The sequence below is a fragment of the Haliotis rufescens genome, unplaced genomic scaffold, assembly GCF_023055435.1.
Source record: "Haliotis rufescens isolate VD_foot unplaced genomic scaffold, xgHalRufe1.0.p SCAF_8, whole genome shotgun sequence".
Classification (NCBI taxonomy): Eukaryota; Metazoa; Mollusca; class Gastropoda; order Lepetellida; family Haliotidae; genus Haliotis; species Haliotis rufescens.
Genome location: NW_025964372.1, coordinates 7,163,780 through 7,187,347, shown reverse-complemented (window position 1 = coordinate 7,187,347; position 23,568 = coordinate 7,163,780). Strand labels below are relative to the sequence as shown.

Sequence of the window (23,568 nt, the reverse complement as noted above, 5' to 3'; positions counted from 1 at the left end):
CAAGTAGAAGAATCGATGTCTGGAAACTTTACTATCATATGTCAAGTAGAAAAATCGATGTCTGGAAACTTTACTATCATATGTTAAGTAGAAGAATCGATGTCTGGAAACTTTACTATCATATGTCAAGTAGAAGAATTGATGTCTGGAAACTTTACTATCATATGTCAAGTAGAAAAATCGATGTCTGGAAACTTTACTATCATATGTTAAGTAGAAGAATCGATGTCTGGAAACTTTACTATCATATGTCAAAAAGAAGAATCGATGTCTGGAAACTTTACTATCATATGTCAAGTAGAAAAATCGATGACTGGAAACTTTACTATCATATGTTAAGTAGAAAAATCGATGTCTGGAAACTTTACTATCATATGTCAAGTAGAAAAATCGATGTCTGGAAACTTTACTATCATATGTCAAGTAGAAAAATCGATGTCTGGAAACTTTACTATCATATGTTAAGTAGAAGAATCGATGTCTGGAAACTTTACTATCATATGTCAAGTAGAAAAATCGATGACTGGAAACTTTACAATCATATGTCAAGTAGAAAAATCGATGTCTGGAAACTTTACTATCATATGTCAAGTAGAAGAATCGATGTCTGGAAACTTTACTATCATATGTCAAGTAGAAAAATCGATGACTGGAAACTTTACTATCATATGTCAAGTAGAAAAATCGATGTCTGGAAACTTTACTATCATATGTTAAGTAGAAGAATCGATGTCTGGAAACTTTACTATCATATGTCAAGTAGAAGAATCGATGTCTGGAAACTTTACTATCATATGTCAAGTAGAAAAATCGATGTCTGGAAACTTTACTATCATATGTCAAGTAGAAGAATCGATGTCTGGAAACTTTACTATCATATGTCAAGTAGAAAAATCGATGTCTGGAAACTTTACTATCATATGTTAAGTAGAAAAATCGATGTCTGGAAACTTTACTATCATATGTCAAGTAGAAGAATTGATGTCTGGAAACTTTACTATCACATGTCAAGTAGAAGAATCGATGTCTGGAAACTTTACTATCATATGTTAAGTAGAAAAATCGATGTCTGGAAACTTTACTATCATATGTTAAGTAGAAGAATCGATGTCTGGAAACTTTACTATCATATGTCAAAAAGAAGAATCGATGTCTGGAAACTTTACTATCATATGTTAAGTAGAAGAATCGATGTCTGGAAACTTTACTATCATATGTCAAAAAGAAGAATCGATGTCTGGAAACTTTACTATCATATCTCAAGTAGAAGAATTGATGTCTGGAAACTTTACTATCATATGTCAAGTGGAAGAATCGATGTCTGGAAACTTTACTATCATGTGTTAAGTAGAAGAATCGATGTCGGCTGTTCGGAAACTACAAAATCAAGAAAACTGGAAATAAATAATCCATCATGAGACAATTACTTATATGTTTCAAATCACCTTTTTTTTCAAATGACTGTATCACCATAAACACTCTGAAACAAGCAATCCTCAAAAAGGGGCAACCAACAGAGACGATAGACTTCAAGTGGCTGAATTATTTAATGATTACGGTATGGGTATAAGAAAGGCCAAGAAATTGAAGGTTACTCCCCAGGTTATGTTCAAACGCTCGATAACTCGCAAGGTATATACACATAGAGCGCAGAAACCTGTTTTGTGTTGACAGCGATTAGCCCCGGGCCATCACGCCACAATGCTACAATGTTATCCCAGCGGGTGACGGAGGGGTACATCATAGGCACTGAGGCTTGAACAAACTTCATCTTGCTGTGTGAAGCAAGAGGGATGACACCTGACTGCTGGGAAGGCCACTTAGGATAAACCGAGATGTCCGAAAAAACATAATTTGTTTGAAAGCTTTTAACATTTTTCATGTATTAGAAATGGTCTCCTTTGAGAGGTGAACAAATGTTTATACTTAATTGTGCACACTGGCTTCACGAGTCTCTAGTTCTTAAATCTGAATTTGCTGCCTTTATATTTTATTGTAATTTTTTTTAACTGAAAACTAAACATTGAAATTAAAATATTATATATATATCCAAGACAGTTTGATAACCACAGTATATACTAGATGAGAAACACATGTACATATGGACTTATTAATAACTAAAAATACACATACATTTTGATAATATGATGTGTATATGGAATTTTAAAAAATGAAATCTAATTAATTTGAAGTTTCCTTAATTTAGTACAGTTTACATGTTTAAGGGAAAAATGTGTTTGAGTTGACAATATGATTGACATGCACATATCCAAATTACTTTTTTCTGTCTTAAACCACCTAAATAGAGCAATACTATGATTTAAATAATCATACAATTGCCATTGGAATATTAATGGCTACATATGAACTAACTTATGCTTCAGTTTGTATAAGAGTCTGAACCACAATCTGATAGTGAATTCATTGTGAATTGTTGAAACAAAACATTCAGCACATAGGTCAGTGTATCCGAAGTGACTGAAATAAGCCCATCAAAGATTCCGCATTGCTTACGTGAGAATCAACAGACCATGCAAACATGAGTCATGCATGAGCTATGCGATGTCGGCTTATGTTTTCTTGATATTTGGCTTTTACATATTCTATACCTTTTCTCGTACTGAGTGAATTACTTTAATGGATCATAATATTTTCAAAATGCAAAAAACATGTATGCACTTATAGGCATATCTTAGATTTGTGTAAGACAGCCCTTTCATGCTTACAAAGTTGTTAACAATTGAAATCAGATATTACAAATACACAGACCAGTAGGGCGGGGTCTGTGGGGGTGAACTGTCTTTGAGGCAAACCCAATATTTAGACATCTGTTAGTTTTTCCGGTGACATGGTATACGAAATGTGGATGTATTACAAACACTCGGTGATACATTTTCACAAATTTAAAAAAAAACCATCACCACTACAGAAATAAAATTGCTTTGCTGATAACCTTAATTGATTAACACTTGTAAGCTAAGCTGTGATCACAAAATGCATCTTCTTTTCCATGTTGTTTTTGTGCTTGTGTATAACATTAGTTTCTTGGGGGTAACTCCACCATGCTTTGTCAAACGGATCTTGTATTACATTTTCATGCCTCACCATTTGATTTTTTGAAATTGTCCAATGACAATTGTCCTCACTACGTGATTGTGTCACTTAGGAATGCTCTTGTTCTGGTCATCATGCTGGCAGTTCCCAGTCTATATTACAGGTATTGACCAGTCATAAGCTACTCAAGTAAGCCAACTCTCCGTGACTCACTTGCACTGCTCAGGACAGGTGGGGCATAAGGTGAAGGTCACTAACGTTTGATTTTAATAACTGCTGATAAAGCAATGCTGTTCATGAATGCATAGACTCAGGGCTGTTTATGAATGCCTTGACTCATGGCTTCATATCCTGACAACAGCAGAATGAACATGGCAAGGAAGGCTTGTGACATGGTGTACACCAGGGTTCACTGCGTTCACCCCCATCATTACAAATCAATACATTTAGCAGAGCTGGCTGAATATATTGATTTTAAACAAGACATGCCAATGCGTGAATAATATTAAACAACAAAGATCAGAGATCTGTAAGGAACTACATAGAGCAGTTGACCTCGTGGTCCACACCCTGATCGTGATCAAGCTACATGGACTACAACACGACAACACCTGTATCAAGCAACAAGTAACAGTGTGGTCAGTGTGAAGTGGTCAGTACTACCTCAGTCAGGAGTCTCTGCATCTCAATATCCTGGCCTGCTCCACTGCTCTCACCCCAGCGTCCCTTCGACATGGTGCTTCTTCCCGTGTTCCTACAACTGTGGCAGCCTGAGGGACCACTATACAAGGTGTGTTACAGTGAGTGACTGCCGGAGTACTTTACGACACAGCATGGAGTCCTGCTCCTAGAGGAGCATATCTCATACCGTCTTCAACTCAATAAACACTCCTCCAGCAGTTCCGGTAGTAGTGACTGTTACATTTCATAATAACTGTGGCTAATTCTGTATGTTTTTTGCTTTGCATGTTTGAATTTTAACATTTTTATCTGAACATGTTTAATGACAAAATACTGTTTGTATGACATGAATGAATCTAGAGAATCTTTCAGCAAAATCATGTCTGGCTTTTTATTACTGAAGTATTCATAAGCTTTAACAAAATACATGTAAAAAAATTGTCTAAGTTTGTTTGGAAATATGTTTTATATTATCCTTTACCAGTAGATATATTCTTACGTTATAGACATATATTTATCTACTTATTACTAAAACATCACTGTAAACTGCTCACAACTAGTCATTTAGGTAAAATAATCTTGCAAGTGCAATTTTGAAATATTTGTTACAAAATGAGAAAAAAATTGAAATGTGATCCTTTAACTTGTAAAGAAATTAATAAAAAATGAATGCTTATAGTATCATTGTATATATACTTTATACAATAAATATAGTATGTATTAATTATGTTAATGTACAATGGTGCATTTTTTTCTGAAAATTTACTTAAATATAACACAGGAACGAAAACAAAGCAGGAAATGTTGATTATCAAAAATGAGTTTCTACGTTTTTCTTAAAACCTGAACTGAAAGATAAGTATGACAAAGAGTGTAAATTCAGAATATTTGTTATTTACAAACAAAATTAACATACATTTTGTGGATGATACAGAGATATTTGTTATTGCTTTTTGGCCTACTTTTGTATGACAGCACAATCCTTGAAATGTGTGGGGCAACAGGTGTAACCTTTCACATAATGAGACTTACACCAACCAGTGTAGGTATGTGGGGAATGTTACCGTGGTTACTGTCCTGTAGATATACCCTGCTCCATAGTGACCACGACCCCTGACCCTCACTGCTACACACTGACAAACAGACACACGAGCTGGGCCAAGTGGACAATTGTACACTGAGTGACACAAACATTTGTTAGTAGAGTGCATTCATCAGAGATTTGTTTACATTCCGGTCCTACATCAGACTTCATGGCTTACGGGACCGTGAAGGTCTGAGGTAGAATAGGTCTTCAGCAACCTATGCTTGGCTTAAAAAGCGTCTGTGCTTGTCATTCATGCATGTCATCGTATCCCAATTGGATGGATGCTCATGATGTCAATCACTTGACTGTCTGGTCCTGACTTGATTATATAAAGACCGCTGTCATATAGGAGCGTTTAACAATAACAAACGAAAGAAAAACTCATGCTACTAGTAACTCAAGTTCTCTAAGTGAAGCATGCCAGCTTTAAAGTTAAATTAGCTGCCTAGACTAACATCTTGTCTCTGAAATGAACAAAAACAAAACTTATGGTTTATGGTCATCTGATATTAACATTTTGTCCACAGTTTTACTTCTGCAGTCTTCATATTGTTGTGTCCGTGAGCATACAGAATACTGGTTGTTTACTTAGTGGAGTAAGAGCAGATTTAATTCTATGACCTAATTTATTTCAAAATTTCATGAAGGATAAATATTTGCTCAATACTCATTTATTCAAAAACATATTCAAATGTCCTCATGCTAATAGTTCAGGGCAAGACTGTACTATATTACATGACCCATGGGGGTAGAGCAATCCCCGGCCGAGTTACACCAACAGACATTAAAAGATGGTACTTGTTGTTACCCAGTCTGGCTCTCAGTATTAAGGGGATGAAACAAGGACTGGTCGGCCCGGAGTCGGTATAATGTGTCTCAGTGGGGTATTCAAGTTAAACTGTGGCATGGTATCTCAGTGAACTAGCAGTATAAAACAAGCATTGGTTCAGGCAGTACAGGAGCGCACACTCACAGAGAGTCTGAGTGACATGAGTGCCATGGGATGCAATGAAGCTCCTCTCCTGGCTCCTGACTGTGTTTGCTCAGCATCATCGTGACTTAGCACTACATTAAATATGTAACAAACATACTGCAAATCTACATATTGAGTGTGTCATTTATACTAGCCTAGGGGAATAATGTTAATGTCAAACCCTGTTTACAGCAGTCCTTTGTAGGCTTATGAAATGTGATCACAATTTCTTACACACCTGTGGGTGAGAAACCCATTTGAGATAACTGGTATCAAACATATGTGTGAGATCGAATTCCAGGAAACCTTTTTGTGTAGAGTAGTAAGCAGCACATAAGATGACAACACTTATGACAGTGGTGTTATGTATTAATGCGCTACTGCAATCATGAGAATAGACAAAATGCATCGGTGCGATCCTAAAAAGGTGCGATTTTAGGGTGTGTAAGAAACAGATTACTGCACTCGTGCCTGTCAGATACCATTGATCTTACAACTCGTTGTTACAAAGCGTATCTAACTCGCTTTCGCTCGTTAGATACGTTTTGAAACAACTCGTCAGATCAATGGTATCTGACAGACACTCGTGTAGTAATCTCTATTTCCTACACAGTGATTCATTCATGATTACAAATTCAGGTCATGAGGAAATATTTTAGTATGCTATGTAAACTTCCATGATCACTCAATACACACTGTCGTTTTTCCAAATTTGAAAGAAATCGATCACGAAAAAGTATTTCCTCATGGAAATATACATCCCTTACACGTTTCCTAGAGCTACTTTATAACAGCAATTACATGGTGAGAACGCCACTGAGTACATATAAAATACAAAACCAGTTCCCATGTAATATCAATTTTATGAAACTTGTTAATAGTTTCATGTAATTGGTATTACATGGGAGCTTGTTTAGTATTTTATTTATTACTTGCGTCTTAATTTTTTTTAGAATTTCACTGTTGGTTTATGAGATGCACAAATGTGCGTCCAGTACACACAAATGTTGATAATGGACGCAGAAAAAGAAGATACCGCACCCCGAGGGACGCACAGTAATATTCCTTGTACCTACAGCACATCAAGAGCAGTTATGGGGGTCTGTCATTTCATCCATCAATCATGACCACTGTCCACATTGATTCATTCCAGGCTCTGAAGTAATTATTAAACCATACAGTACATTTCCTGACTTTACAGAACCCTGATATTGCCTGTAAGGACCCTTGCAATTAATTACTGGGAGTCCCGTGGACCCCCACAAGTCCAGGTAAGACCTTGCACTGACATGAGCAGCTTGTTCAAGTGTAGGGAAATGCCTGTGGGTCACTACCGCACTGTCCTTCCTTAGATATGCTGGGGCACATCCCCTCTAGTTTCTCTTACAACAGACCCCTGAGCATATAGTTGTTTAAACATTCACCCTGTTCCATTCTCAGCTGCCTCTCCGCTATAGCAACCTATTCTCATCCCCTGAAATTAAGAGACTTGAGGGTCCCTTACAATCAAGGCTTCCTTAATGGAGGATTATTATTAAACCCTACATATAACTTTATTCCGGACTATACATACTCCCTCCTACACATTCCATGGCCAACATCGTCAGGCTTCTGATCTGTACATTCAGGTCATGAGTAGTGTATCACTGGGATGAAGTCAGGGAGGATTTCCATATGTTAGTACCTGTCCAGTAGGCAGTATAATACTCAGTACTACCGAGCAAGCAAGCACAAAATACCCTGCAGGACCCCTGGGGCGGATCCAGGATTCTAAAAGGGGGGTCAACTTGGGCAATTTGTACCCCCAGGAGGAGGTGGGTGAGACAGGAGGAGAGTCCACACAAAATATCAAAAACATGATATGTAAACCATTATTAATTTTACTTTAACAACCAAATGAACATTTTATCATAGTAGGTTACGTTTTAGATCGGTGCGGAGGAGTTAGGTTATTTTACAATTAAAAAAAGTGGTGATCCCCCTCACCCCCAATGTTAAAAATGTTCATGTTTTTGTCTGAATCTGATTGACAAGTAGTTTCCTCTGATCCACCATCTAAACTCCTCTGCTAACCTAGCATGTTCTTGTGAGGGTCACAGTCCGGACTTCCTGTGGTTAGTATTACTCAGGGAAGGATGTAGTCACAGCATGCAGAGTGACCTTGTTTCACAGGCCTGACAATAGTTCTCACTAGCCAGTTACTCCTACATATGGTCAGTCCAGCAAGCCTTTCTGTGAAACAGCAAGAATGCTATATCCTGTACTTGCAACAAAAACGATACTGAGTCAAGAAAACTCCACCAACTAACCCCCCTAAACTCCCCCACTACTAACATAATCTGATACCCGTGAAGATCCGGGGTAGAGTAGGTCTTCAGCAACCCATGTTTGTTGTAAAAGGCTACTACGTTTGTCGTAAGAGTCGACTAATGGGATCGGGTGGTCAAATTCGCTGACATGGTTGATGCATACAGAGCTACAGATAAGCAGCGTATTTGCATAAAATACCCCCCCAAAATATTCAAAACACAATTACTTTCTATCAACTTGCATACAGAAATGCATGCATTAAATGAAAAACGCAAATGCATTAAAACAGCACGTGTAAATTCCCAATAAAGCTTTTTCAGCATGCGTACAAAGGAGCTAATTTACGAAACACAATTATGAGCTAATTTACTTTCCGAGTCAAGCCCATATATTTACAACAGTTATGTACACCTAAAACATTATTTCATTTTTTTTATATCTTAAAATGTTCACTAATTTTTGGGAAAACCCAATAGACATGATAGAGTGATGAATAGATGAGTGAACAAATATTGGTTACCCAATGAAAAATGTAATAACCCAATTAAAATAGAAACCCAAGAGTAAAAACTCAATTGCTCAAAAAGTTATCTGGAGTTCTGTGCATGTCATCGTATCCCAATTGCGTGGATTGATGTTCATGATGTCAATCACTGGATTGTCTGGTCCAGAATAGATTATTTTCAGAACGCTGTCATAAAGCTGGAATATTGCTGAGTGTGGCGTAAACAACAAACAAACAAACAAACAAACATAATCAGATGGTCAACACCATACACTCAACTAACACCTCACCAAAGAAATAACAATTTGTCAGCCAGGAGAGCCTCTGAAGGAAGGAGTGTTTAACCTGAATATCAGTGATTGATTGCCCGATACATACAACTCCTCATTGATCAGGAATGTTTGTGTAACTTACACTAGACAAACCCCTATCATGGCAATATTATGTCAGGGTATCAAAATTACCTACCGTATTCGACGAAATAAGCGCCCAGGGCGCTCTCAAAATTAGTAATAGGGGTTCTTATTAACCAACCTACTTAATGACTAACCAACTATGACTTGCTCAAGTGATAATGAGACCACCAATTCCCTTTTGGTATGTGAGGTGAGGTGAAATTGGGCTTAACGTTGCGTCCAAGATTATCGCACTTATATGGCGACATGCATGTACGTGTGTGTGTTTGTGTGGTTGCTTGTACTAGTCCGGACTGATGCCGATTTATAGTGCTAGCTCACTGAGATACCATGCTGCAGTTTAACATGAATACTCAACTCAGACACAGTATACTGACTCCGAGCTGACCAGTCCTTGCTTTAGCCCCTTTATGCCGAGCGCAAGACAGGGTAACAACAAGTACCATCTTTTAACGTCTTTTGGTATGACGAGGCCGGAGATGAAACCCCAGACCTTCTGCTCTCCGGGCGGACACTCTACCACTAGACCACGGCGCGACCCCCTTTTGGTATGAGTGAGTGAGTGAGGTTGTATGCCGCTTTTAGCAATATTCTAGCAATATCACGGCGGGGACACCTGAAATAGGCTTCTCACATTGTATACCCATGTCGGGAATTGAACCCGGTACTTCGGTGTGATGAGCGAACGCTTTAACCACTAGGCTACACGACTGCCCCCCTTTTGGTATGAGGGAATCGGGGGTCTATTTAGAGGGTATTCAGTGTTTTGTGATACAAATAATATCAAATAATATCATATTTGGTACAGAGATTCAACATTTGAACAAAAAATATTATACATTCTATTTTTTCGACATTTGTTCATTAATTTGTGATTTGTGTTAAGTAGTATTCGGTATTCAGGGGAGGGGAGGGGGTGCTTCCTGAAAACCAAAATAAGCAGCCATATCTCTGCATTTACACTTGTTTAAAGTCCCAAATATTCAAATGTTAAGAATAAATGTTGTTTTTATAAATTCTACTGAAAACGACATCTGAATGTTTTCCTGACTTCTCAAATCAAGTGGGCAAAAATATCCCTTATCAAACATCTTGTGGTTCCATAGAAAACAAATTGCCTAAAGCCCATGTAACACTGTCAAAAACGTTTTGGTGTGAATGTTTTGCTGTTGTTATGAGTACTTTGTGTATGGGCATGTTAAGGAGGCAGTTTTCGGGTTAGGCAAAGGACTGGTCCAGGGAGTGGCTGCAGAGGAGGCACCAGATTTACGGGCCCACATTGCTCTTCTCCTAGAGTTTGAGGGAGAGGATTCCAGTGCCCATGTCAACTATCTACGAATGAACAGGGACATGTTCGGGTTTCTTCTTGAAAAAGTGAGGCCATACATTCAAAGGCAGGACACAAGAGTGAGGGTTTCTTGCATTCTGATTGGCTAAATTACATCGAAGTCAATCAAAGTTTGATGAGTGAGTGAGTGAGTATGGTTTTACACGGCTTTTAGCAATATTCCAGCAATATCACGGTGGGGGACACCAGAAATGGGCTTCACACATTGTACCAATGTCGGGAATCGAACCCGGGTCTTCAGCGTGACGCTTTAACCACTAGGCTACGCGACTGCCCCCAAAGTTTGATGAAAAGTCGGACCAGTTATCATTCCATCAAAGTCTGTCAAAAAATTTGTCATAGTTTTGGAAGCTAGGCCTATGTTACATGTACATGATGTACACTATCAAAAATGGTCAAAACTTTGACCAAGTTTTTTATCAAAGCTTTTGAAAGTGTAACAGGGTATAAAACTTGATAAGAATTACTACAATGTTACGAACAATGTCCATGGTGAAACACAATAGGATGATACAATATACAACATGTTGTTACAGTATTATTTACACCCTAATGTATAAATAGGTTATACACTATTTGAGATACTGCATGCACTCCTTATTTACTAGACATCATACAGACATCTGTTTAGAAATAGGTCACAAGTTATTCATTATTTTCTGTTTGGACCAGACATTTCACAACATAGAGTACAAATTCCACATCACAAAAAAACTACTACTTCGAAATGTACTGAGGGGAGATGGTGTACACTTACATGGAATAGGATGCAAGTATTTCAGTTGAATTCAAGAAGAGTGCGTGTGTCATTATATGAGTAGTGCCGGTAAGTAATTTATTTTAGCAAGTGTATCATTTTCTGTTGATAAGAAAAATGTATCATGTATCATATGAGAATCCACGATGCACCGTATATGTTTCACTACCGGGTATATGCAGTTAAAGTCTGTTCGACTCATAGACTCAACCCTAGCCATCAGACAACAGAAAGTACCACATCATGCATGATAGGTAAATAACATTAATATAATAAAAAATACAAACAGAAGCATTTGTCATGCGTTCATTTATGCATCTATATGCATCAATAAACAACAATTACCACTGCTATTAAATACCATGCTTAGAACAATTAAAAATAATCCTGATTCCTCTCACACATTTCACAATTTGTAATCACCTTGCAATCATGTGATCATATAGCAATCATTCACCTGACGTGACCTCGTATGGAGGTGTCCTCCGATATTCACGCTGAGAGGCATTGTGGCAGGTAAACATCTGAATCTAAAGAGATTGGTACATATGATTTTCCCTCATCGTGTCGTTGTGGCAGGTTTACAGTCTGCTTTAGTTACTGATTATACCTAAAGGGTTCCTTGCTTCACCTTTCTCCTTAATGTATTGATGTCATTTAATTTTCAATTGAGACATTACGCTTGCAAATTGCACGAGATGCCCAAGGCATCATGCAAGGTGGTACAGAGCACAGGGATTGCATGACTTGAGTGTAATGAAGATCAACTGCCTGTCAACACATTCTGGATGCACATTAACAGTATTAACACTCCACTATGAATATGGCCACACCTATCCCATGAAATACACATTAGCTAATTAGAGACAAGAAAAAATGGAAAATCACAGAATATTCAAACTATATATTCCAATCCTGACATTTTTTTAAAACAAATCTGATCCAAAAGCCACAGAAAATAAAGTAGTTTAAACTGATTTTTACTTGATACGGAGCTCTTTCTTAGATGGATTAGAAAAACAAGAAAATCAAACTCCAAAAATTAAAACTAAATGTACCTATTAATTTATTAAAATAATACTATATCAAATAACTCTGTGAGTATATAGTCTACGGCCACACCGTCAGAGAACAATGCCTTATTCTCTTACAAAAGAAAACATGTTTAAAGTCAGACTGGAATTCGAGATGCTCTGTGCCTCATAGCTCAGATCATTCATACAAAATGTCTGGAGAGGGCTAGTCATATGTCAGGATGAGAGTTTGGGCTGTCATCAGCATTACCACAGCTCTATCACACAGGCTGTGAAGTACCTGACTTTGGAGCTGACAAACATGGGGTTGATAGTAAGAGCGTCATTTGTCATACAAACTGACCTAGTAAGCCACCTTAATGCTTCAATTACTAAAGTGTGGGAGTAATATCTACAAAGACATTTCAAAGTTCAAGTATTTCAACATCAGAAGAATCTTCAAAACCCAAAAGTCTCATGGGTCTTAGCCTGTCTCATTGTCCTGAGCCACAGTATTTCCCTTCTGCCCAGCGCTTACTGTAATACTATAGCCCTAAGTGAAGCAAGTCTAGATTTTCCACATCTCCCATCCCATTGGGGCTCCTTTTAAAAAAAAAGGAGTTGTTTGTTTCTGTCAAAATCATAAATTTTCAGCATTTGTCTACCATGGGTCGTTTACTTACAACTTACGGTAACTGTCATGAATATTGATAGCTTTACTGCTTGGAAACACAAACCAAACAACAGCTTTGTGAAATCAATTTTTAATTACGGTACTATAACCATCATAAGTAGCAGCCATTGTGTGTGATCACAAACAGCGAGGTATAAATAGCTCTCTGCCGCACCAGTGGCAGTCAGTGCATGCTCGTGTATGTCCATGTTCACTGCAGGGGATAACACCACTTGAAGAGTGCTATAACCTTCATGTACTGTTAATAGCATTTAGTGATTAGAACTAAATGCCTTTATGTTAGGCTTGGCACAGTTGCTAATATTATTACAGCGAAATACCTTCATTCCGTGCGGCTACGTGCCGTTTTGCATGGTGCCATTGTCTCTGGCCTAGATCCGCTCTTGGCACGTCCGGTAAAGGAGCGTTTGTTTATATTTTCTATGACCTGTTGTAGCGTGGCATCAGCTCACGCAGCACTTGCTCTCCAGCTTTCAGCCGTACAACACATAGTTATATTCGCGCATTCATCTATAGTTCGTTGCATAGTTCGTTGCAATTACCATTAAGAATGCCACCAAAAAGACGGGCCGCCTTAAATCACCGCCTCGTAAGGAGCGGGAAAATAGCCAGGAGGGAACCAAGTGTCCGGCAAGCGACATCGGCTACTGGTAAGTCACGGAGATCAGCTAGATCTCCATTGCACGGACCCCCCTTGCCAAGTGTACAAATAGCTGCTAACTTGCTAGTTGAAGCAGATGATTCGGACAATCCAAACGTTCTCCCGCGATTCGATCACGGAGACATCGAAGAGCCCCAACAAGTGGGGTCGCCCGTTCCGTCGATGCTAGCTATATCGAGCCAACTCAACAGCATACTGGATATGCTAGGCAAACGGATGGCCCAAGATACTTCTCGGAGCTTTACTGGCATGCGAGGGGTAAGTACCAATGATCTGGGGGTAACGGGGTCGGTGGTGTCAAGAAATCCCGATGTGTTGTCATTTAGCAGTGCACACTCGGGCGAGCCGGGAGTTTCCCGTGACGTCACACCACGTGCAGAGTCAGGAGCGGGGTCAACCAATCAGGGAACAGGGGATTCCCTGACCTTCCAGGCGGATGCTATCAGCGCTCACGTCCGTCAAGTTGTACAGCCTTTGCTAACAGGAAAGTACTTTTCTTTTGTGATAACCAAGCGGTAGTGTCAATAATAAATAAACAGTCTTCAAAGGCACCCAGAATCATGTCACTGATTAGGCAGCTAGTGCTGCAGTGCCTCAAACACAACATTTTGTTCAAGGCCAGATATATAACAACACATGACAATATTATCGCAGATGCACTGTCGAGATTTCAGTGGGTCCCAGTTTAACGTCTTTGATAGGCATTTAGAAGTTGGAGTACTAAGTAAGGATAAGAATTTATGGATGAACAACTTCTTTATTACAATTAAGAGCGACGTTTAGGTGTAGGTTCTACTATTTCCAGTTTGACTATTCCCAGTTTGACTATTCCCAGTTTGACTATTCCCTGTTTGACTATTTCTAGTTCGGTGCACGATACGTATCGTGACCTATGTTTTGTGGTATGCATTAACCCTTGTTTCACCAGCACTGTATCCCAAGTGACACTGATCTTAATAATTAACATAAGTAATGCTAATAATGTTACATAATATAAGTATATCTTCAACTATTACACATCATAATAAATATATAAAAATATCAAAAGCCCCTCCCCACCCATCTCACATACACAAGCATAAAATAGCAATTATTGAAAATAGGAATTTAAAATTAATTATATAAATATGATAGAATTAATTTCTCCTTAGCTTCTGCACATTCCCTTGACCTATGATCGATGTTTATATTCCTCAGACATACAAAGTTTACGGAACTCATGACTGTGCAAACAACAGAACAGTGTCTTCAAGCCCTTGAAAGTAATACTACAAAAACGACTGTCCCTTGTGGGTGTGTCGCCATGACAGTTCGTTGTTTGCCCCATAAAACTGACTGTCTTGTCACAGGCTCAAGAAAAAATGTTCCCAAGTATTTCACTCACTGATAAAGTGTATGTGCCTACAGTTTAATCTAGTTGGGCTGTCTCGCTTTTTCTGTTTCCAGTCATTACAGTGAGTGAGCTTCTCTCCAACATGGCCATGATTGACAATCTTTAAATCTTTCTTTTTGACAACTTCTGCAGTGTCCAAAATATGCCTCAAGTACAAGGAACTAGAAAGATAGTCTTATCTGTTTGTATGGTATGTAGCCAGTGAAGTAAACTGCACTGTGGTATTTATATGATAGTCACGATAACATTCTCAAACGAAAAATCAATATTAAATTAACCTCATATTGTCACGTGTATGTCAGACAATTACGTATATGATTGTTCTATGAATACATTACACAAGGACGTTTCTGTTTGATTGTTCTATGTTCATATGATTGTTGAATACCCATACAAATGGAAACAATGTATACATATTCATATGCACAATAAATTAGACATATTGAATTTCACAAAGGGAGCAGTTGTACAAGTTCATACTGTTATTTAAAAAAAAAATTATATTCAATCTGTGAAATTCAAAAGAATGAATGAGTTTGTTGAGTTAACAAAATATAAGCTATATGTTCACATTCTGCAACTGTCAATAATCAAGTCTGCAAGGTAAACCAGTGGTCGACAGCATGAGCAAACTTTCACTATATTTGTGTGTGTGTGTGTGTGTGTGTGTGTGTGTGTGTGTGTGTGTGTGTGTGTGTGTGTGAGACTAATACACATGAGAGTGTGCGTGTGTGTGTGAGAGAGAGAGAGAGAGAGAGAGAGAGAGAGAGAGAGAGAGAGAGAGAGAGAGAGAGAGGGAGAGAGAGAGGGGGGAGGGTGTGCATGAAATTATTGTGAAATGATAATGAGCCTTGTAACCTAGGAATGAACTGTTTGGCTTTTAATACTTGCTAAAACAACTATTTCAAATAAACACTAGCAGCCATATTATATATCCAGGAAAGAAATGAAAAGTACTGTTACTATCAACTAGTATTAATGAAATAATTTGCCCATTATCACTGCTGAACATATTAAATTTCAGTTTCAAATAATGGATTAATACCATGCATAATACTATGCATTAATACAACAAAAACGGTATGGTCAATAATAATTCCAATATTGTTTGACAGACATGACAGTTAATGGCTCCCTCATTATGTGTTTTTGTAATCTATTCATAATCACATAACCTTTTATTTTTTACAAAGTCATAGAATCACTTGGCCTTTACTGAATATACAAAAGTGGGCTGTTTATTTATGTATATATATGAATATATATGAATATATGAATATATGTGGCAGTTTATTTACAGTGGGAGGCCATATCTGAATTGCTTTGTAAACTGATTGTCACATTTCTTCGGTGTCAAGGTAACTGGGTGCTTTGAGACAGGTCAGTCCAATGGCTAGGGGTGATCGTGTCAAGTCTTATGGTCAATGGGATCTACAGGGTTTTGCTAGTTTGAATGGATACTTAGCCCAAAGCTCTGATTCACTGTCAATGGAAAGTCTACAAGCATTGGTTGTACCAGCAAATACCATCTGAATGCCTTGTTACAAACACAGCTTGTAGAGATTAGCATAATCTTAATCCAGTCAATCTGTATCATTAGCTTGTTGCTATGAACATTAATCTGTTTAGCTCTGTATTTGATTAATGACTTCAATTCTCTTTACTAATTAACTTTTTACTGTTTTCAAGTAACTGTTTAATGAGTATATTTACAATTAATGACGATGACAAATATTAAAAATCTAGTTTGACAACTTTATAAGTATTTCCTAATATATCCGGGAAGCACTTAGTTCTATCAATAGACAAAGTGAGGGTATTATCAAAGCGTAGCGTTGTGGTCTATTTCACAGTTAATTGAAATAATTGAACAGATGTATACATATAATCATCGCATAGTTTCATGAATATAAAATACCAACGACAACAAGAAAGTTTTTAGGTTTTTGTCAAACTCAAAGTACATCTTGTCTAGAAAATCTACTCGGTTTTGAAGTCTGTTATCAGTGGAAAAGGAACTCAGTCGACTATTTGGCAGAGGTCGAAAGTGTGAACATTGAACGAAATACAAAAATCTGTTAAACGATAAACGTACCCGATCTAAATCACTGCGAAGTCGGCGCATTTCCACATCATCCACACGATTTCCTCGGGATCTACCGCCCCGTGTTCCAGCCATTTCGATGGAAGTATAACTTTTGGATGTACCCTTTCCCTCCTCCCGCTCCTGTCAAAACTGTGAGGGTGGGTGACGTTCGCTAGCAGTACCGTTGCCAGAGCAATAGATTGGCCCGCTCTCTAAATAGCTCTCGCCTGTTGCGCTTGGCTGACAGACGTCTTTCAGGGAGGATTAGAGTCGCTGGAGTTATCCCCCTTTCGCCTAATCGCCTTATCGCAGGATACGCGCTTAAAAATAAATCTGACATTAGGTCGTTTGATGAATTTGATTCATATTTGGAATAAGTGATAAGTACTTGAGCTTTGTCATGAGAATCACAACAGAGACGGGTTTTTTTTCCTTATAATTATGACTTATGAGTTGGTCCTTTATTTTAAATATAGGAACCCTATTTATCCCATAAATATTAAATGTCAGTTGGTAAAATTAGACTGTTTGTTAGCAAGTGTCCATATTTACCTCCTAAAGTTCACCCGATCTGTGTGTTATTTTGTTAAATATGTTTCCGGAGGTTTGATTTCAATTTTTTTTTATCACAGCATTGAAGATTCACACCATAAAAACGGGAAACCTTAAGAAGTTTCAAATTTATTATTTTATGAAAATGACGATATGCAATTCTTCCAATTAGCTTTTAATCTTAAACACGGGTAACTGAAGACTAAACACGGACGTTGACATACGGGTACTGACGCTGACAGATCCTTCATAACTGGTCAAGAAACTACATGTGAATGTTATTTAACGCCGCTTTCAGCACTATTACACATGTGACAGTGATCTGTAAATAAGTCAGTCTGGGACAGGCAAATGTGTGTCCGACAGCACGAGAAAGAACATTCTGCTGGGGTCCGATGACGCACTCAGGTTGTAGGTCACACATTGTGCCCATCCATATCGCGATATAACAGTTAAACTGTTCAAAACGGCGTCAAACACAACTATACCTAATAACTGGTTACAATGGAACTCTACGAACCTTTCTACTCCGTATTCCCACCAAAGTCCAACACGATATTGCCATACACTACCGAGGAGACTATATTATGCTTACATATACCGATTTTGTTTCAAATAAAAAAAATAAAATAAAAAAAAATAATTTAATTTTAGTGAGTAAATAATGGTGACAGAGGAACGTCTTTTCTTTGGTTTGCAAGCGTATCAATATGTTTTGTTTTCAAGCGTACCAATAGGCTTAATACGTGATGGCATCGATCGTGGGTTAACTTAAAGCTAAAGAGATTTTAAAACTGATGCGGAAAATTGATATTCTTATTTTCGATCAATAGGAAAAGAAACACATGCAAACGGAAAAAGTTACGCTCAGATACGTGAAATAAATACCAACTGACCATAAAACTTCACGCCTCGACCAGGGGGGCGTTAGGTAGCTTAGTGGTTCACGCGTTCGTTACCCCGAAGACCCGCGTTCGATTCCCAACATGGGTACAATGTGTGAAGCCTATTAATGGTGTCCCCCGCCGTGATATTGCTGGAATATTGCTAAAAGCGGCGTGAAATCATACTCACTCACTCACTCGACTAGTAATAAGCAAATATTTTACGTCACAAGGGTGACTAACCCTCCGTATTTTATGACGCTTCGATCGGGTGCACCCGTATGACACAATCAATCTAGTCTGGTATCAGTTATCAGGTCATGTTTAGGATAATAACATATAGCGCCATTATGGAAATAGTCTGATGTTTTGCGACCTATTTCGCTGTAGAAATATGGCTTACTGCAGCTGTCAGCGGAGGGCGTGATAAGGCTTGTCTGACGTCACTGATAAGTTATGACAGTCGGTATGTTGTGAGTCTTTATGAGCATTTAGAAGTTGGATCTAAACATGGCAAGGGGGATTATGAATAACATCTTGTTTGTTATGCATACACAACGTGTCATGGTTAATTTTTGCCCCTTCATCAGATGAATGATTGTTTGTTTGTTGTTTAACGCCGCACTCAGCAATATTTCAGCGGTCTGTAAATAATCGAGTCTGGACCAGACAATCCAGGGATTGATATAATGAGCATCGATCAACGCAATTGGGATACGATAACATGCATCAACCAAGTCTTCGAGCCTGACCACCCTATCCCGTTAATCGCCTCTTAACACAAGCATAATCGCCTTTTACAGCAAGCATGGGTTGCTGAAGACCTATTCTACCACGGATCTTTACGGGTATCAGGTGAATGAGTGAGTGAGTGAGTGAGTTTGGTTTTACGCCGCTTTTAGCAATATTCCAGCAATATCACGGCGGGAAACACTAGAAATGGGTTTCACACACTGTACCCATGTCGGGAATAGAACCCGCTTTAACCACTAGGCTACCCGACCGCCCATCAGGTGAATGACAGGAGGGGGATATATATATATATATATATATATATATATATATATATATATATATATATATATACTGGATATTTTTTTTAAAGCACACTTTGCATTTTTTGTCATTACTCTTAAGTCATATATATATGACATTACTTAAGAGTAATGGCAAAAAATGCAAAGTGTGCTTAAATTTTTTTATCCAGTTTGTTAGCGACAAACATCATCAATGACTTTTGATCACGTGATCTGGGTAAGATCCGGGAGTCAGGTGACGATATTTAGCAGCGAACGTACACGTACATCACCAGCACGGACTGAAAGAAAAAAACCCGTGCAGATGTATTTGAAGCGCAATTGACCAAGCTCACTGCTGGATATAAGCGCTCGCGGTCACATGACTGCCAAGCATACCCGGATTGTCATCATTGATCAAAACTCAATCATGATGTTTCTCGCTACAAAACTTTCCCAGTTTGGTCATTACCGTAATATTCCTTATCATCGGAATGACTTGACATCTTCGTTAATTTATCATCGCGATATTTCGTGATTCTATTTCAAGTGGCGAGGAATATACCCTAATGAGAAACCATGCCGCAGTTTAACATGAACACCCCACTCAGACACAGTATACTTAACTCCGACCCGACCAGTTTTGGTTTTAGCCCCTATATGCCTCGCCCCAGGCAGGGTAACAACAAGTACCATCTTTTAACATCTTTTTCTGGTATGACGCAGCCGGGGATCGAACCCCGGACCTTCCGCTCTCCGGGCGGACACTCTACCTCTAGACCACGGAGGCGGTTGTTGTAGAAGGATGGTGATAGCCCCACTGATAACATGTAACGTACTTTGTGAACCTAGACAACCCGTAAAAGGCGACTGTGCTTGCCGTAAAAGGCGACTGTGCTTGCCGTAAGAGGCGACTAACGGGATCGGGTGGTCAGGCTCGCTGACTTGGTTGATGCATGTCATCGTCTGCCAGTTGCGTGGATCGATGCTCATGGTGTCAATCACTGGATTGTCTGGTTATTATTGTTCGATTTTTTACACACCGCCGTCATATAGCTAGGATATTGCTGAGTGCGGCGTTAAACAACAAACAAACATGACCGTACCTGAAAATAGCCATCGGTCAATCACTCCCACCCTTCTCTAACCATATATCTATGACGTCATACTGCAGCTCCAGACAGTATAATATTAATGATACATTAAACTAGAACACAATATCAGTCTGGAATACAATCTCACCAATTTAATGCTCCATAAATGTCATTTTTTAATTGATTGTAGATTGTATAATGGTCTGCGCTGTGTGTGTATATGTGTGTGTGTGTGTGTGTGTGTGTGTGTGTGTGTGTGTTTGCAGGATTTGTATATTTGTGTTAAAATATCTAAAAACATCAATTAGCATGCTTTTATAGTTATTGTCAATGCGTGTTTTATAAGTGCATGTTTCTTGGTATTTTAATGTGTCTTTCGTAAGCCATTAGTTAAGCCTGGACGTGCAATCCTTTAAATATAACAGTGTATGCTGGTACTTGTTAGTGTACACTCTTGAACACGTGACACACAAATAAACATCAACTACGCATATGTTTTGTTTGATAGGCATTACTTAGACTGTTGACGGATGACAAGGTAGACACAATTTTATGGATAACAACTTCTTTAATACTGTAAAAAGCGACGTTTCGGTATAGAATCTTATACGGTTGTGTCAAGAGATTCACTTTGTGACTTCTTTAATGCTTTAAGCGATACGAGAGGAGGTTACAAAATAAGAGTTCATCACGCGTCTAACGGGGAAGTATTTATAGGTGCCTTGTCGGTTACGTCATTATTTCAAGCAGATGCTCAATAGGGCTGAGATTTAGTGACCTTGGCGGTCATGGCGATCCTTTATCTCCTGTCTTGAGGATTCAGTACCGACTCGTGCAGTCTGCTGACTAGCATTGTCACGCTGTAAAGGGGCGCTTGGTGCTAGTCACATCGTCATGTCGCACACCTGTTAAGTTGCCCAGGGCAGGAACAAGATCTGTTCTGCGCTCAAGAGATGCGTGTCTGTCCACATCATGACACTCTCTCGACTTTTTGTGCGCAAAATCCGATATTAAGCTTATTCCGTCTCTTCTACACACAGCTCCGCCCATTTCCCACTTGAAGAAGGATACGGGAATCGTGCCTTGTTGCCGATAGTATGCCCAAGGTCTGGGGACTGTTTCTCCGGGCAGCTTTGAAATACCTTGTCACTGATGCTTGTGACTCACCCTTTCAAGTCTACCAACAGCGTTAATTCTCCAAGTACAACTGAATCTTGGCATGGCGATCACAAAATCTACTTCGGTAACTGTATGATTTGTGAAAAGGACATGTCACGAACTTGCCTAAGAATTCCATGAATTGCACGTAAAACGTCTTTTCAGTTTCCCAGGGAAAAAAGAAATCGTGCAAATTTCAAATGTCAAAGGTCATCGAAATTGACGCAACCAAAGACAATAAATACGTTTTGTAACACTTTGTATAAGAAAGAACATCCTCGCTTTGTTTTCGTGTAGCGCTGCAACATCGAATTCTTTCCATCCACGAAATTAATTTTTGAAAATATTGTTACCAAATTGTGTTTAGTTTTTTAAGGGGAGTATAATTCCATACATTAAAGACTGACATCAGCACTAGAAAAAAAATCACAACTGCATTAATTTCGCAAATTCAGATGTGGTCTAGTAAATGCTGTGTTCTTGTAATTAACAACTTGAAAACAGTTACTATTTCTTCTTTAATTATTCTGTTTATGATAGCATAGGACATCAATATATCTAAAAACCCACGTGTTTCCCAGTGGTTCGGCTTATTGTGTCACATAATAACCCGCCATTCAATTTTTAATGAATGCATTATTTTCAATTAATTTTACTTGTAGCAACTTAACCTTGTGTGAAGTCCCGTCAGAACAGGTCCAATGCTTGTCGTAAGTTCTGACAATTACGGGGTCGGGCGGTCTACTGGTTAAAGCGTTCTCTCGTCACGCCGTAGACCCGGGTTCGATTCCAGACATGGGTACAATGAATGAAGCCCATTTATGGTGTCCCCTGTCGTGATATTGCTGGAATATTACTAAAAACGGCGTAAAACCAAACTCACTCCCTCTCTCACTATTAAGGATTCGGATGGACACTCAATGATTTGACTGATGTGCAATCGTCCTCGACGGTGGTCATGCTATCAACCCCTGGTTTGCACGACACCTGGACCCGTGAAGATAGGTCTTCAGCAACCCGTAAAAGGCGACTAACGGGGTCGGGTGGTCAGGCTCTCTGACTTGGTTGATGCATGTCATCGTATTCCATTTGCGTAGATCGATGCTCATGATGTCAATCACTGGATTGTCTGGTCCAGACTCGATTATTTACAGACCGCCGTCATTTAGTTGGAATATTGCTGATTGTGGCGTTAAACAACAACTAAACAAACAAAACATGACCCAGTCTCGATCATCTGCAGGTCAGAGTAAAATTACAGCTGTAAAATTGATTGAATTGTAAAATTACAAGCTGAACAAAACAAGAAAATGTTATAAGAACGATAACTTCTTGAAGCGCCCGTAATAACAACGAGAAGAAAGATGGAAGAAGTATCCCTAAAATCACTTGTACATCTTGGCGCAGCGGTACAATCGGTGACAGTGAAAATCGATGGTTAGTCAGAGTTCTCACGGTGTTCTCAGTCTGGGGGAGCGACGTTCAGCAAGTCATTTATTCAAAACTATAGGTTCATAGCATTTCTTAAGGCTTTCCCTCGCGCCTATACTCTGTATTTTGAAGAGTGAGTAAGTATGGTTTTACTCCGCTTTTAGCAATATTCCAGCAATATCACGGCATGGGACACCAGAAATGGGCTTCACACATTGTACCCATGTCGGGAATCGAACCCGGGTCTTCGGTGTGACGAACGAACGCTTTAACCACGAGGCTACCCGACCGCCCCATATATTTTGAAGAAAACATAAAAGGCGAAATAGAGAATTATTATGTACTTTCATGTCGTTCTTGTAATATCCATTCACAGAGTTACTGGACATTGCTTTAAATGTATAGAAAACCAACCAAAATATGAATAATATTGCACTTTTAAATATATATACTAA

At 38.7% G+C, this 23,568-nt stretch overlaps 1 protein-coding gene across 27 annotated transcripts in view; it reads right to left on the bottom strand.

Annotated features, from left to right (window-relative positions):
* LOC124148974 (rhomboid-related protein 2-like) overlaps positions 1–17,229 on the bottom strand; it is a 37,954-nt gene extending 20,725 nt beyond the window's left edge. For 26 of the 27 annotated variants that reach the window (XR_007219303.1, XR_007219305.1, XR_007219304.1 and 23 more), the window contains exon 1: positions 16,988–17,229. Coding sequence is in view for 2 of the 27 variants with exons in the window: in XM_046520280.2 (XP_046376236.1) it covers positions 16,988–17,071 (84 nt within the window). In the remaining 25 variants the exon portion in view is untranslated. Of the gene's footprint in view, positions 1–3,717; positions 3,905–16,987 lie in introns of those variants that run through there. The other variant, XM_046520282.2, reaches the window with a different exon arrangement.
* Between the last annotated feature and the right edge of the window lie 6,339 nt (positions 17,230–23,568).